The sequence below is a fragment of the Sorex fumeus genome, unplaced genomic scaffold (assembly GCF_029834395.1).
Source record: "Sorex fumeus unplaced genomic scaffold, SorFum_2.1 ptg000006l, whole genome shotgun sequence".
NCBI lineage: Eukaryota > Metazoa > Chordata > Mammalia > Eulipotyphla > Soricidae > Sorex > Sorex fumeus.
In genome coordinates this window covers 928,773-944,807 of record NW_026606063.1, presented here as the reverse complement: position 1 = coordinate 944,807, position 16,035 = coordinate 928,773, and the positions used below count along the sequence as shown (strand labels likewise).

Genomic DNA, 16,035 nt, shown 5'->3' with positions numbered 1-16,035 from the left:
CCGCCCCTCCTGGCCACACCCACCAAAACCGTCCCTCCCCTCCCGACCACGCCCCCCAGCCCCGTCCCTCCCCTCCCGGCCACGCCCACCAACCCGTCCTCCTAGCCACGCCCACCAGCCCAGCCCTCCCCTCCCGGCCACGCCCACCAAACCCATCCCTCCCCTCCCGGCCACGCCCCCAGCCCCCCCTCTCCTCCTGGCCACGCCCACCATCCCCGCCCCTCCTGGCCACACCCACCAAACCCGTCCCTCCCCTCCCGACCACGCCCCCCCAGCCCCGTCCCTCCCCTCCTGGCCACGCCCACCAGCCCCGTCCTTCCCGTCCTGGCCAACCACCCACTTTCACATTCACGCTCTTTCTCCAGAAACTTAGCTGGGAGAAATTTCAGAAGATGCAAGTGCCCTGGCTGACTCCTCCCAGTTATTTACGGTTTTCAGAATTAAGGAGGAAGAGCTAGGCAAAGCCTCGAAACCTGAAAGTTTGAAAATTTACTTTGTTGCTAGGGTTAGTGTCCAGACAGACAGCCGCAGCCCCTGATAAACTGGTAGCTAGAACCTTAGTTCTAAGCAATGAGACCTTCAGATAATTACCCCGAATTCCATATAAAATCGTAATAACGAGGTGGTTTTATTTTTATGCAGTTCAGAAATCAGTGTTCTTAAATAGAGTCTTACTTTCATTTACATTCTCTATATCCAAAATAGTTCTCTTACTAAGGCCTGGGAAAATAATACAACCGCATAGTATTTTCTTTGGATACCTCAACAAGAGATAGTTTTCGCATGGAAAACTACAGTAATATGGAAATACATTTTATTATCAAGTTTCTTTGAGGGTATTTACAAAAAGTGGGATGTAACAAAAAATATAAAAATGTACTAAACAGTGTCATTATAAACTATTTTGTACATTATAAAATGTCTCAAACAACTAGTTCTTATACAAACAACTTCAAGACAAAAAAGACAGATTATATAGGCCACCTGGCCCCAGAGCGATGGCCGAGTCCCAGCCCGAGGACAGCGCCTTGCCAGGCAGGAGGCCTTAGGAACTCTTGGGGGCTTTCAGCAAAAAAGAGTGCTGTGGGTTTCATGGCTGAGAGAAAGGCTGGTTCCACAAGTCGAGTGAACGACATCGTTCCAGTTAACCTCTGAACCAGACCCCCCCGGGGAGCTGGCCTCTTCGAAGCTGGCACGGCTCACCGACAACGGAACCGTCCTCACCGAGACCCAGGTTTGCTGGCTGCAAGCATCTCGCTCTTTTCGGAGATTAAAAACAAAGTAGAAAAAGGGTTTACAATGCTCACCGAGGAAGGAAGATACAGAAAACGCTCGCTTATTCTGTGTGTAAGTGATCGGTCTCAGACTTGTGAGGAGGAAACGTGGTTCCTAAGAGCTCCCAGACGCCTCTCAGGCCGCCCTGCCCAACCCAAGACGCGCCCTGGGCACTGCATGCGGCACTGGTCTGACGCCATGCAGCTCTGGTGGCCCCCACGTTGCTCAGCACGGGGACCTACTCCCAGGTGTGCCTCCCGCAAGCTGGCACCAGCCGGGAGGTCTATACCAGGCAGCACATGCCTCGGGGACCCCAGCCCAACCGCCGGGGTGCGGCCACACACAAGAAGGGCCAGTGAGATGTGACGGGTCAGCCCGGGCCCTGCTCGCCTGGCGTCGGGGAGACCCCACGGCAGCCTCGGGTCAGCCAGGATCTTACACGCAAACGTCAGGGACCGGCCTCCACTCACGTGGGCTCTGGTCACACACAGTAACTGGACTCTACTTTTGTCTTTTAAAAAAAAAATAGCCTACACACAGGAACGGGGAGATAAATTAAGTGCCACTATTGTACTAACGTGGAGGATTAGAAAAAAGTACAAAAACCAGTTATTGCTTAGGTTAGAAAAGCTCACGAGAAGCTGGTTCCAGGCACGTCTGCTGCGCGCCCCCGCTCCGGGGCCTCCGCGGGAACGGACTGCAGTGCCGGCTCCCGACCCTTCCCGGTGGCCTGTCCCGTCTGCCGGCGGCCGGCCTAGGGGTCCTCGTCCATGTCGTCGGGGTTGGGCGCCATGATGAAGTGCCGGGGGTAGGCCAGGTTGTGGGTGCAGGCGTGCACCTCCCAGCGGGCGTCGTCGCTCTCGTGCGTGATGTAGCGCTCCCCGACCCGCGTCTCGAACTCCCGCAGGTCCAGCCACGTCTGGTAGTCCTGCGGGAACAGCAGCGACCGTCGGCAGCCCGCGGGGCCCGGAGGGTGCCGGGAGTGACCCCGAGCGCTGCCCGGTGTGGGCAAAGAGACAAAACTATCTTACCCTCATCACTGCGTGAACAGCACCTCCTGGAAAGCACTACTGGCCCCGCGCCAAGTCCCATTTGTAGGACGGGCGTGGACGGCCCTTTGGCAGGCCTGGAGCCCTGCATGGGGGCTGATGCTGCCCGGGCATCCAGTGACCACCTGGCCCTCACGCCCCCGGGAGAGAACACACCCTCAGAGCCACTGAATGACCCCTGGATTGAATGCATTTCTTCCCAGCTAACGCTTCCTCTACTTCCTTGGAAAAATCATCTGAGGGGGGTTACTCCTGGCTCAGTGCTCAGAGGTTCCAGGACAACTGGGGGGGGGACATTCCTCTTCTGATGACTGCTCCTGGCAACGGCTTCCTGCCTCCATCAGCCTCTGACCTAGCCCCATCAATAGACGCCTTCCCTGGACTCCCCTCCCCTCAGCTGTGAGCGTGCGAGTGGGGGCCTGGGGGCCCACACTCTCACTGCAGTGCTCACTGGGACAATTCCAAAATCAAAGTTAAAAATTCCCAAATCAAAGTCGGAACGGCCACGATCCAGAGACTCACCGCCCTCCTCTCGGAAGAGAGCATAAAACGGTGCTGCCACACCCATGCCGCTGGACCCCACGCCAGGCTGTTTCACTTGGAATACCCCGGAGGGAGTGGGCAAGGCCCCGTCCCGCCCCAAGGGACCCAGGCCCGGCAGCCCAAAGCCTCTGGAACTCAACGGCCACCCTGCTCACGGCTGCTCTCCGTATGCCCCGGCCGGGCCTCACCCACGAGTGAACCTACCCTGGATGGCGCGGCCATGAACGCGACATCTCCTATCTCACACCACCCACACTCCAAGAGTGGCGCGCCACATTCGATGGGGCTTAAAGCAGAAGGCAGCCAGTCTTACAGGGAAGCATATTTTGCAGATATAGCACAGCGGTAGGGCGTTGGCCTTACAAGCGGCCAACATGGCCGACCCGAGTTCGATTCCTCCGCCCCTCTCGGAGAGCCCGGCAAGCTACCGAGAGTATTCGATATGCCAGACACAGTAACAACAAAGTCTCCAATGGAGACGTTACTGGGCCCGCTCGAGCAAACTGACGAACAACGGGAGGACAGTGACAGTGAGATATATATATATATATATACGTATATATGTATATATTATATGTATACACATACATATACAAAAGGCATATATATATATGCACACAAAGGCTCAGCCCTTAACAACATACTAGTAATCTCTCATAGAAGGGCTTAAATGGCCCCTGGGTGAAACACAACCATCTTCACACACTCTCCTCTAAGGAAAGATTTTTGGAGCACTTTCAGCAGTCTATTCATAACTAACAATACAAAATAAACGAATTCAGTTCTGCTTGAGGCAGGGGTTGGCGATTGGGATGAAAACATCCAAAATACGGTGGTGGGATTGGTGTGCGAATATTAAATGTAATCAAATATTGTGGACTGCTTCATAAAAATAAAATCATAAAAAAAGAGACGTCTGACCAAGGAGACCGCGCTCGGCTGACGGCGGTGGAGTGCACAGCCCCCTCTCAGCGGGCTCGCCTCCCACTCCCCGGGTTCCTTCCTGGGGCCCCCAGTCCAGGGCTGTGGCCCCGACTCCGGCAGGTTCTCGCAGCCCCCCGAAGGTCCCCGTGACCCACCTGCAGCCAGGGGTGGCTCAGCGACTTGTCCACGCTGTAGCGCTTCCGCATCTTCACCTGGAGCAGGTTGTTGATGAGGTCGATGGCTGCGGGGAGAGCAGAGACCCGTGAGCTGGGGCAGGACCTGCCGGGCTGGTGCGGAGGGGCTCTGGGCTCCGCCCTGCACGGACACAGCACGGGAGTGGCCGGGACCCTGCCATGGCCGGGCTGGGACAGAGAGGGTCAGACTGCCGTGCAGATGCCCTGGCCCTTGTGCCGTGTGGGGGGTCGGGACGGTGGCACCTGAGCCGGTGAAGCAGCTGACGCCCAGCTGCCTCCGTGTAGCCTTTCCGGCCTGGGCACAGCCGAAGTCACTGCCGCATTTTTTCGGGGATGGCTGGGGCCACACTCTGAGATGCTCAGGTCCCCCCCGCCCCAGCCCCGGTGGGCACTGGGGACCTTCTGGGATGGTGCCAGGGATGGACCCGGGATGGCCGTGTGCAAGGCCGGCGTGTTCTCCCTGGTGCTGCCCCCAGGTTTACCCCCAGTTCCAAGGGCTCCAGGCACCTGGATTCCTGGATTCTCAGGAGACCGGGACCCCGAGTGTGAGACCCTCACTGGGGCGCAGCCCACTGCCCAGCGTGGGTGATGTGGGGCGGCTCTGGAGCCAAGGGCATCCCAGACCCCAGCCCAGTTTCTCCCTTGCCGGGGCCCAGGCACAGCCAGGGATGGCCAAACTGTCTGTGGGTCCCGGGCACGGCCAGGGCCTGGGAGGCAGCCCAGGGGGTCAGCACTGCACTTGGCCTGCCTGGGCTTGACTCCTGAGAGCGTCTGGTGTGGACCCCAGGAAGCAGCGGGTCCATACACTGCTGAGCTCTGGTCAGCCCCTGGGAGCAGCTGCCTTACACGTGAGTCTCCACGTGGACACGCGTGTCCTCACACACGTCTGGGGCCAGTGGACCCTTTCCAGTGACTGGGGCTGGACTTTCCAGAAAATCACCAGTTCCAAGGGTTGGCTGAAGCCACGGTGTGGGGGCCCCCACGGCAGTCCTTCATGCCCGTGGCCTCCAGGAGCGCGTGAGAGTGGGGAGCCCTTCCCTGTCACGTGTGTATGGGGGCCGGCCCCGGCCCTGGTGAAGGGCACGCGGCAGGGTGCAAACCCTCACACGCCGCCAGGCAGGGGCACAGACACAGGAAAGGGAACGAGGGTCATGACCGTGAGCTCCAAGCCCCACCACGGGACAGAACCAGAGGAGCCGCCACGGCAGGCAGAGCTGCCCAGAGCCGCCCTCGCCATGGCCCCGAGGCCACGGGACGCAGCAGGCGCCTGGCAGGGGCGGCACACACAGGGTCGGGCCTCGGGGAACACAGACGGTCAGAGAGGGACGGCCAGGGCCCCGTCCGGACCGCACAGACAGGGTGGCCAGCGGGGCCGCCCGGAGACGGGAACGGGCTGGGGAGCGGGCGGGGACGGAGGGGCGGCCGCGCTCTCACCCTCGCCCGAGATCTCCCTCCACGGGTTTGGGGGGTACATGAAGGCCGCGTTCTGGATCTGGTCGTTGATGTCCTCGTCCTCGTTGAAGGGGAAGGTCCCGCTGAGGCTCACGTAGACGATCACCCCCACGGACCACATGTCCAGGGAGCGGTTGTAGCCCTTGCTGCGAAGCACCTCGGGGGCCAGGTAGGCGGGCGTGCCCACCACGGAGCGCCGGAAGGACTTCTCGCCGATGATGCGCGCGAAGCCAAAGTCGCAGAGCTTCACCTGCGGGAGGCCACGGGGGTCACCTCGCCTCTGCGTCCCCGACACCCCCCCGCACCGACTCTCCCGGCCCATCCCAGGACGCTGGCTCGGCCGACGGCCTGTGGAACACAGAGGCCCGCACACACCCTGCAGTGTTCCTGCTTGCTCATGGACTGTCAAGTCACGTGGCGGGCTTCTGTGCGGGGCACCTTGGAATTCACGGGCACCACCACCACCACCACCACAGTTTGGAGGAAATGAGGGTGCCAACGATCACTGGTCATCTGGCTCGTTGAACGAGAAGTCAGGGCACTCCAAAGTCGGCACTGGGGGCCAGAGAGCACCAGGGCGACGTCCCCACTTTGCGCAAGGGAAACACAAGCTCGATCCCCGGCTCCAAAGAAGGTTCCCTGAGCACCGCCAAGGGTGACGCCCGAGCAAAGCGTGGCCCCTGAGCCCTGCTGCGCGTGGCCCCAGAGACGGCTCAGGTTATGCCTGTGCCTAGACTCTCCCCACGCAGACTAACCGGCTCGTAATGAAATCAGGCTGCGTGGGCAGCAGCTACTCATTTGCCCAGTAGAAGGATGAAATGAGAGATTGCTGGACACAAGTTTCCTATGGGCCGAAGAAATAGGACAGCGGGGAGTGTGCACTGGCCTTGCATGTGACCGACCTGGGTTCCATCCCTGACACCACATATGGTCCCCCAAGCACCACCAGGTGTGACCCCTGAGCACCGCCAGGTATGGCCCCAAAAAACAGACAAAGTTTCTGTGACTGCAGAGCCAAAGAGGGCATGGGAGGCGCAGAGAGCCCACGGTGCCTGGGTGAGGGGTCGCGCCTGCACAGGCTGAATGGTCAGAAGGACGCAGCCCGGGGAGGTCCTGATCCTCTGGCTGCAGGGCGGGGGTGGGCCCGCGGAGAGGACGAGCACGGCCCCTGCTGGGCGCCAGGGCTGGGCGGGGGGGGGGGGGGGGGAGGGCAGCAGCCAAGCAAAGCTGCCTGTACTCCGGCTGGGCCACGTAAGGACCCAGCGGTCCCCGCAGTGGAGGCTGGGCAAGTGGGACCGTTGTGGCGGGGTTACAGAAGCGCGTGCTCAGACTGGCCACGAACCTGCGCCTGGACTCACTGGCGGTGCTGCTGGCCACTTGTTACTGGTCTTTCGACTGTGCAAGGACGGGAATCACTTTATTTGGGCTGTGCTCAGGGAACCACACGCAGTGCTGGGGGTCGAACCCAGGTCAACCATATGCGAGGAAAGTGCCCTGACTTCTCTCTCTCTCTGGCCCAAGAAGCAATTACTTTTACTTGTTTTTATTTTGGGGGCTGTGGGGGGGGGGGGGGAGAAATCACACCTTGAAGTGCTCGGGGCTGACTTCTGGCTCTGTGCTCGGAAATCACCTCCTGAGTGACACGGGACAATATGGGATGCCGGGGATCAACCCCGGGCTGGCCACCTGTAAAGCACTACCCCCCAGTCTCTAATTCATTCCTTTCCCCACACTGCCTGGGAGCCCCTAAGCCACTCGGGGTAATCAGCCCCTTTTTGACTGTAAATGGTTGGGTTCCAGAGACATTTCTGTAGGGCACGAATCCATTTTGCAAGTGCACAGCTGCGGCACCCAAGATATTCAAAATAAGCCATGGACAATAAACGATCCAGCGTCTGCCCCTGGCAGGCAGGGTGGAATGGGGGCGGGAAAATTCGAGCAAAATATAATGCCCAAAAGTAGAGAGAGAGTGTTGGGGAAACTGCCTGCCACGGAGGCAGGGTGAGGACTGAAATGGGGTGGGGTGGGGGTATACTGGGGACATTGGTGGTGGAAGCGTGTTCTGGTGGAGGGATGGGTGTTCGATCATTGTACTGAATCTCAAACATGACAGCTTTGTAACTGTAGCTCACGGTGATTCAATAAAAAAAAAATAATGTGGCGTTCATGCCCAGTTCCAACAGCTTAGTCAATAGCTGAATAAATAGTAGTACTCCTGTGTTTTAAAAAAAAAAGCCTCTTTTTGGCTGTGAAACTACTTTGCATCAGGACCGATGCTTTCGACAAAAACAAAATTCACCCAAGTGAGAAACCCCATGATGGGCCTGGAGCCAGGGACACTGCACACCCTGGCAGGCTGAGAAGTTGTCTGGAAAACAGTCTGAGGATGAGACTTCAGGCCGAAAGCCCCGTGTGCTCCCCTCACAGGCAGAGCTGTGACCACACGTGTGCTGAGCCTTATTCCCAGTGGTCCAGCTCGGTCTGGATCTAACAAGAACCAGCAGACGTGGGCCGGTCTGCAGAACATCCTGGCAGTGAGGCTCTTGGTGGTCAGTTTCTGCTGACCAACGTGGTGCCTGGAGGCAGGTTAGCCCGAGACCCTCGCAGCCTCTCGGCTCTGGGCCATCCTCACCTGTGGGAACGGCTCGGCCGATGCCAGCAGCACGTTCTCTGGCTTGAGGTCACAGTGGACGATGTTCTTAAAATGCAGATTCCGCAGAGCAACAAGTATCTGACGTGAAAGGAAACAATTTGCTTTTAAATGCCTGGAAAGGAGCGAGCACGAACCCCCAGTCTGAGCCCCGACGTGGCTCGGCGGACGAAAGCCCCCTCGGTGCGGCTGGAGCTCACGGAGGCCGGCGTGATGCACGCGTGCGGCTTCGAGGAGCCGGCTGGGCCCCGCGAGCGAGCACGTACCTGCGTCACCATGAACTTGGTGATGCGTTCCGGGAGGCGGCTTTTCTCGCTGGACAGAATCATTTCCAACATGTCTCCGTGCAGCTTCTCCATGACTACAAACACTCGCTCTGGGGTTTCAAACATACATTCCAGGTTTACAATCCCAGGGTGGTGCAAATTCTGAAGAGTTGCAGAACATTTATTTGACCGACTGAAGCAGAGAAGCAGTTCCAACACCACATACATCTCTCCCAACGGCGCGACCCGCCAGGCGCGATGAGAGGGCGGGCTGGCAGGCCACGCCGCACACGTGCCCACGGACACACGGCTTTCCTGCCCCCTCCCGCGGCCTCCGGCCCTGGGCAGGGCAGCAGCTGGCACGCGGGTCTCTGCCGAGGGCCTGGCCTGGCTCTGCCCGGGTGCCACTCGCCCGCCCCATGCCCTGCTCCCTCTCAACCCGTGCCCGGCTCTGGAACAGGGCGCGTGGGGCTGTCCCCACTGACCAGCGCGAGGTCCTCTGAGAAACACACACGGAACCCTTCCTCCAAAGCCAACTGGACACAGCCGCCATGCTCCAGGATGTTCCAGGACCAAACTCCTGGGGTTGACTTTTGGCTTCGGTTTTGGGGCCGCACCCAGGGGTGCTCAGAGACACTCCTGGTGGGGCCTGGGGACCTAGGGGGGTCGGCCCTGTGCGGGCAAGCGCCCAGCCCCGGCACCATCTCTGTCCGGAATGCTGGGGTTTCCCGCCCTCCTGGCTCCACCCTGAGTCTGTTCTCCTGGCTGCGGGGCTCCGGGCTTGACTCCTCAGAAGCACCTTCCGATGCCGCCCCCTTACCGAGGGAACCCAGCTTGGCGAAGAGGGCGACCACCCATTCTGGGGGCCAGGGGTCAGCTCTGGAATGGGTGCTTGAACCTGTCTAGATTCCCGCTGTGCCCGCCAGCTGTTCCAGCCCCCACAGTGGTGCAGGGGCTGTGGGTCATTCTGGCTCAGAGCCCGAGGTATGCTCGGGGACCCCCCACCCCATCACTTCCCTTTGCTTGGTCTGGAGTCCAGCATGTTCCCCACTGTGGGGTGCCTGCAGCTCGTCTCTGGGGCCCCCAGCACTCGTGGGGGGTGGGCCAGTCCCAGAGAGCAGAGTCCCGGGTGGGTGCTGTGGGGTGTCTGCCCCAGAGCCAGCCCTCGGGTGACCCGACAGCGGTGTTTGGGAATGTTCAGAAAAACAAGGACCGGTGGGCAGTGTGCAAGTGGCCCGATGCTTCTCTGTCAGCCGGTGGGGCCCAGGGATGGTGCAGGGCCAACGGGGCCGGCTGGAGGTCCCCAGGGAGAGATGGGAGCCAGGGGGGAGGTGAGAGCCCAGGCCAGAGGTGGGGCCCCTAGGCGGGGAGATCAGGCTCCGAGGGTGGTCCCGTCCTGTCCCACAGAGCCAGGAGGTCCCGCTAGAGGTGCTGAGGCCGGGACACGAGAGCTTGAGTCTCAGGACAGGGCTGTACTGGCCCCTGCAGGAGTTCAGAAAAGTGTCATGGTGGGTTCTAGTGCATCGGGCAATGGAAGCCACTGGAAGGGGATGGGCACGTGGCCCCAGAACAGTCACGGAAAACAACGTGCTGACAGGGGGCAGCCTGCAGGTCCTCCTGCACCTGGGGCAGGGAGGGGCTGGTGCTGAGCTGGGATGGGCACTCAGCCGGGGGGGGGGGGGGGGGCGACCTTTCCTGCCTGGGGGGTGAGGCCCAGACCCGAGCCTCACGCTCGCGGGCAACAGAGTCGGGCGCCAGCGGCCACACAGATACGGTCTAAGATCCCGAGTGGGAGCACAAAGCCTGAGGAAGCCCCTCTGCCTCACCTGTAAGATGGCCACCTCGTTCCGGAGCTGGCTCTCCTGTTTGGTGGGGAATCTCATCTTGTCAATCACCTTGATCGCCACGTCCCTCCCGGTCTTGCGATGTTTGCCTGTTTTCGAAGTGCAGGACAGACAGACGGTCACCCCATGGGCTGCTCACGTCTCTCGAGGCCAGTTTGCTCCCTCAGATTTGGCTCTGAGAATCGAAGCCCCCTTGCTGTGCTGCCCTGAGAGACTCCGTCTCGTTCTTCACCACAGCAGCACGTCGGAGTAAACACGCGTGCAGAGAACACCACGCCGGAGAAACGCCGGCTGGCACCAGGGACCCGTCTCGGGTGTGGGAGGCGCCAGTCTCAGTGCTCTGAGCACTGCCACGAGACCATGCCACATGCAGAGCAGGGCAGGCAGATGGGGACACGGTGCTGTGGAGGGCGGGGACTCTTCCACAGTCCAAATCGCAGCTTCCGCACACAGCACACGGGCCCTGGACCGAGAACAGCCACTGGCCACAGCCAGGCTGCGTGGGTGCTGAGGGCGGGCCGGGGGGCCAGGAGCCGGACTGACTGACAGCCATGCAGGAATCCAGGCCTCATTCCCGACTGACCACTCATGGCCAGAGCGACTGATGGACGGAACCTGGCCCGGGGAAAGGCCTCCGCTGACGGGCTCAGGTCGTCTCGGAGGTGCCCGGGAGGCAGCCATGCCGCCTCTCCCAGTGCCCAGGGCCCTGGACAGCTGTCCCTGCGCCCTGGCACACAGGGCAGAGGCCACCGTCACTCACCTCCATAAACGATGCCGAACTGGCCGGAGCCCAGCACCTCGTCTGCAAAGATCTGGTACACAGAGCTGATGTCCTGTGGAAAGGAAAGAGGGTGTGACTCAGGGGGTCGCGGCTGCGTGTGGATCGAGGGGGTGAGGGGCGTGTGTGATGGGGGCAGAGTCCACCTCGCTGAGGCCCCAGCACAGACGCCAACAGGACACCAGCGACTTCCTTTCCGAAGCCTGAGTGTGGCAGGCTCCCCATGTCCAAGGGGCACCATTCTGGGCCCCTATGGAACGGCAGCGAGCTGGGAGGATTGTGGGCATGAACTTCAAGCACCGGCTCAGCATGGAGCAAGCGCGACACCGACGGGAAGGGCAGCAGAGGGAAAGACGCGCCCAGCCCAGAGCCCAGCAGAGTCAGCCCTGGGCGCTGCCTGGTGTGGTCCAAACACTGAAAATGAAAGGTCTGAAAACAAAACACGTCCCTCAACCCTCCCCCCTCTACTCCCCCTCCTTCTGTCGTGTCCACTGGCCGCAGGGCTTTGGCTGCCAGGAGTCAGGACACTCTCAGTCCAGGTCTGGCTGTCCCCGGCTGCCGGCCACATTGGTACGCGCGGCGCTCCCAGGCCCACTCCTGTTCCACTTCTGTTCCGGCGGCTGTCGTGATTCTACCTCAGTGGGCTGCAGAGTGAAGGGGACGCGACACCCACAAAGAGTGTGTGCCCGCCAGGCCCGTGAGAGCCGAGACCCTCACAAACGCCGTGTGCTAGGAGGTCTGTTGAGGGCCAGTTTCACTCTGGTGCCTGGCGCAGGGGTCCCTCCCGCTCAGGGGTCAGGTGGTGTCGGGACTGGGCGGGGCCCTGCCCACGGCTGCTCACTCAGGCCAGCGCTGCAGAACTCGTTTTTTTTTTGCGCTTTGGGTCACACCCAGCCATACACAGCGGCTCCTCCTGGCTCTGCACTCAGGAATTACTCCTGGCGGTGCTCAGGGGATCCTATGGGAGGCCGGGGATCGAACCCGGGTCGGCCATGTGCAAGGCAAACGCCCTCCCCGCTGTGCTATCTCTCCAGCCGCCGCTGCAGAATCCCTGAGAAAGCTCAGGTCCTCCCTGCCACGTGTGTTTCTCATTTATTAAAGAAGTCGCTCTCTGTCTCCTAAGTCCCTTCTGCTCTTTAAAGTTTCACGATGAACTGAACACTGCCAGACAGACGAGACGGAACAGGGCTTCTGACACCCGAGGGAATACATGTGTCGATGAGACGGAGCTCACATCAGGGCCAAAGGCAGCGGGGGCGTCCTGCGCCCTTTCTCACCATCCCCAGCGATGGAGCGCCCTGCCAGGAAGCCTCAGAGAGTCTGTCCCCAGCCCGAGGCCCACTCAGGGGTTGGCAACAACGCTGTGGGCCAAAGCCGGGCTGCAGCCCCTTTCTGCAGGATCCACAGGCTGGGAATGGACTCCAAATATTTACATGGCTGAAGAATCGGCACTATTTAGTCAGATGTGAACAGGAAACCTCTCGGCACTGTTCTCACGCCCCGCACGAACCCCTGGCCGCCAGCTGCGCTCACTGAGCCACTGTCTCCTCACAGTCACTGTCACTGTCTCCTCACGGTGACTGTCTCTTCACAGTCATGGTCTGTCACAGCCACTGCCTCCTCACAGCGGCACTCTGCTCCTCCGACCTGCCCCACACGCTCGCAGCCCCGCTCAGGGCTCAGCCCTAACCCCCTCCTCCGTCCCGGCTAGAGCAGAGCTGCTCCACCCTCTCCTCAGGAACCTTCTTCCCCAGCCAGCGCCACCCCCTCCTCAGGGAGTTTCTTCCCCTTCTGGCCTCCGTCTCAGCTCCATCCCTTCTTCAGGAAGCTTCTTCCTCTGCCGCTGTTCTCTCTTAGCTTCTCCCTCAGAGCATTTCCCCTCACCTGGCACCGTCTGCGGCACAAGTCACTCTTCACCTCAGCCTCCTCAGCAACCCTCTCTCCCCGGGGATTCTTGGCCATTTCTCTGATTTTCACCCGTTATTGTCCTTAGTTGGGCTGGAGCGATAGCACAGCGGTAGGGCGTTTGCCTTGCATGCAGCCGACCTGGCCGAGCCGGGTTCGATTCCTCCGCCCCTCTCGGAGAGCCCGGAAAGCTACCGAGAGTCTCTCACCCGCACTGCAAAGCCTGGCAAGCTCCCCGTGACATATTTGATATGCCAAGCACAGGAACAACAAATGTCACAATGGAGACGTTACTGGGCCCGCTCGAGCAAATCGATGAGCAACGGGAGGACCGTGCTATTGCCCTTAGTCATCCAACGAGCACACGTTCACTGAGACTTGGACTTACCACATTCTCCTGGATCTGACAATTCGATACAGAGATACTGGTGGACAAATCTTCTGTGAGACAAACACACAAGAACAAACGCGTTAGCGGGACGCAACTGATGTTTACCGACACACACAGGCCACCGCACACTATGTCAAGAGCTGGCTGCCTTCGTCCCCACACTTCCGCGCCCGAGAAACTCATCCAAGTGCTTAATACTTTATTCATCAGTGAAACTGGTCAATACAACGGCACACCCAGGCAAAGCCACATCCCCCACGTGTTCACGGGGACAGAGCGTTTGCTGAGAACTGCCGGGACACGTCACCAAGCTAAGCCGCACAAGACCAGCAGCTCCTACACTTACGATAAAAAATACGTGATCAGTCCTTGTGAAGGGAAGCGGAGGTCTTGGGGGAGACAAGGACCTCGGTCTGTGTCTATCTCTACACGGCTGCACCCTGAAACGCACGCCGATTTCCCCACCTCTGCTCACACGTGTCTGGTGTGGGCAAATCAACTGACCACATTTTGGGGCAAAAGTGTCCAATGTCGCCACACAGGGTGACTGTTTTCTGAGCAGTCCCCGAGGCAGAAAAACGCTCTCCACAATCAGCCTGTTTTTGGGAGGGGGGGTTGGACCCCCAGTGTGGACGTGGGGGGCGTGGGTGCTCTCTGGAGAAGGGGCACCTTCTCCTCCTATTTCGTGTATCTACCCAGCTGCGGGGGGGGGGGGGGGGGGGAGTTGGGGACGCAGAGGAAGTGACTGACAAGGCAGCCGTGAGAGGAGCCAAAGGCAGGGCCTGCGTCTGGGCATTTCCTAACTCCAGGCAGGCGCGAAACGCTCGTTCACAGGGAAAAGGGCAGAGTAGGACCCAGGTGAAGTGGTGTGACCACCCAAACCCGCTCAGGGATATGAACTGAAGCTGTTTCTGTCCTTTCTTAGGGACCGTGCCTGGGGGCGGTGCCTGGGGTCCGACCCCAGGTCTCATGAGTACCACGCCCGTGATGTGCGGCTGGAGCCCTAATCCAGGGAATCGTCTCAAACATGAAATGAGGCAGAACTCGACACAGGGGCTCAGCCTGGCTTTCCGGCTATTCCAAAGTCCTAGGGTCAAGCCCAAGGTCATGGGCCCTCCCTGAAAGTCCTCAGGGCCAGGGGTGGCCCCCGTGTGTCCGGCCAGAGAGCTGGTTCTGGCCACCACATCCTCTAGGCTCTGTGGGCGGGTGTAGCCAGCCTGCTGGGAGTGGGCGCAGGGGGGAGCCATCAGATTCTGGGCCGGGGACACGTCGGCCCCGTGCTTTGGTGCAGAGAGGGTCAGAGCGCACAAGGCAGGAGTCTTACTCGGGCCGGGAACTGCCCTCTCAGGCCATCAGGAAGGGTCTGTGTGTGTGTGTGTGTGTGTGTGTGTGTGTGACTCACACCCAAGCTGAGACAGGATTCCCTTCTCTGTGCCTTGTGACTTTCTGGGGACTGAGTTCCACTCACGGCTGTAACTAGATGATCAAGAAACACGGCCTACAATACCCGCAAACTGTGAGGGCAGCAAGATCCCAAGAATGAGCTTCAAGGCCTTGGGTGCCCGCCTCCCCATGGCCCGTCCCTTGGGTCTCCACTTCCCCAAGCTGGGGCCCACACCCCACGCCCCTCTCCAAGCTCTGCAGAGTCGAGGCCAACAGCGTTTCTGCCTTCCGAGACCTCACAAGCACAAGGTGAGACAACACCAAGGCTCATTCCGGGCCAGTAGGTCCAAGTTGTCCCAGCATTGACCCTCTGGGCCCTCGTGGGGGTCAAGCCCTGTTGGCTGCCTTTTTGGTTCTTCTGGGCTCAGCACTGATGGGCCTCAGAAGGAGGGGCTGGTACCGAGAGGCATGGCCTGGTCGAGGTGCGTGTACGCAGACGTCAGGTGCTCATAGAGGTTGAGGTTACCGAGACACGGCACGAAGGGGCAGGAGACCACGTGGGGCAGTCGGCCCCAACCAGCCCCAATGGGCCCCAACTAGCCCCAACTGGCTCCGACTGGCCCCAACCAGCCCCAGCAGGCCCCGACTAACCCTGAAAGGCCTGGCAGACCCCAACCAGTTCGAAGCAGCCCTGACCAGTCCCAATGGGTCCCAACTGGCCCCGACCAGCCCCGACCGGCCCTGACCAGTGTGGTGCTTACTGTGATCCTTCCCCGGGCCAGGGGCCGTGCCCACGCTGGCCTGCGGGGTGACGGGCATGAGCGCCTGGCGGATGGCCTTCTCCCAGCTCTGCGCCACCTCCAGCCCCACGCCGGCGGCTGCCAGGACGGGGCTGTGAGCGCTGTCCCCGCTGTCCTCGCCGGCAAAGTAGACCATGGTGTCGGTGATGATCTCGAAGCAGTGGGGGTTGCTGCCCGCGGGCACGTGCGAGAAGTCTTGCGGCGGGGAAATGCGCAGGATCTCGGAGAGCGGGATCTCCTGGAGGGGGGAGCCGAGGGTAGCGCCAGCCCCCCGCCAGGCAGCAGCGCCCCGTCACTGCCCGCGGTCGCCCACCCGCGCAGCCACACCCCTGGGGCGGCTGGTCACCGGCTGCCAGGGACTGACCCGCAGGAACGCTCGAACACCTCAGCGGAGCAAGTCTCAAGGGCCCACTGTCCTCCTGGGGGTGACCAGCCCAGCAGACGCGACTGCAGGGAGGATGCGAGACCCTTGTCTCTCTGACGGGACACGCACACATCACAAACATACACACACACACACACACACACACACATACTTACACACACAAAGCTAGGACACACACGGGGTGGGACACACACGG

The 16,035-nt window shown here is 60.6% G+C and overlaps 1 protein-coding gene across 1 annotated transcript in view; it reads right to left on the bottom strand.

The window, feature by feature from the left end:
- Positions 1-2,028: 2,028 nt before the first annotated feature.
- The window catches only part of PRKD3 (protein kinase D3), a 36,226-nt gene continuing 22,219 nt past the window's right edge, over positions 2,029-16,035 (bottom strand). The window contains exons 10-18 of the mRNA XM_056122817.1: positions 15,416-15,692; positions 13,269-13,321; positions 10,958-11,030; positions 10,180-10,286; positions 8,354-8,515; positions 8,070-8,168; positions 5,420-5,687; positions 3,947-4,032; positions 2,029-2,203 (exon numbers count right to left, since the gene is read on the bottom strand). Of these exons, the coding sequence (XP_055978792.1) occupies positions 2,030-2,203; positions 3,947-4,032; positions 5,420-5,687; positions 8,070-8,168; positions 8,354-8,515; positions 10,180-10,286; positions 10,958-11,030; positions 13,269-13,321; positions 15,416-15,692 (1,299 nt within the window). The 3' untranslated portion in view covers position 2,029. The remainder of the gene's footprint in view (positions 2,204-3,946; positions 4,033-5,419; positions 5,688-8,069; positions 8,169-8,353; positions 8,516-10,179; positions 10,287-10,957; positions 11,031-13,268; positions 13,322-15,415; positions 15,693-16,035) is intronic.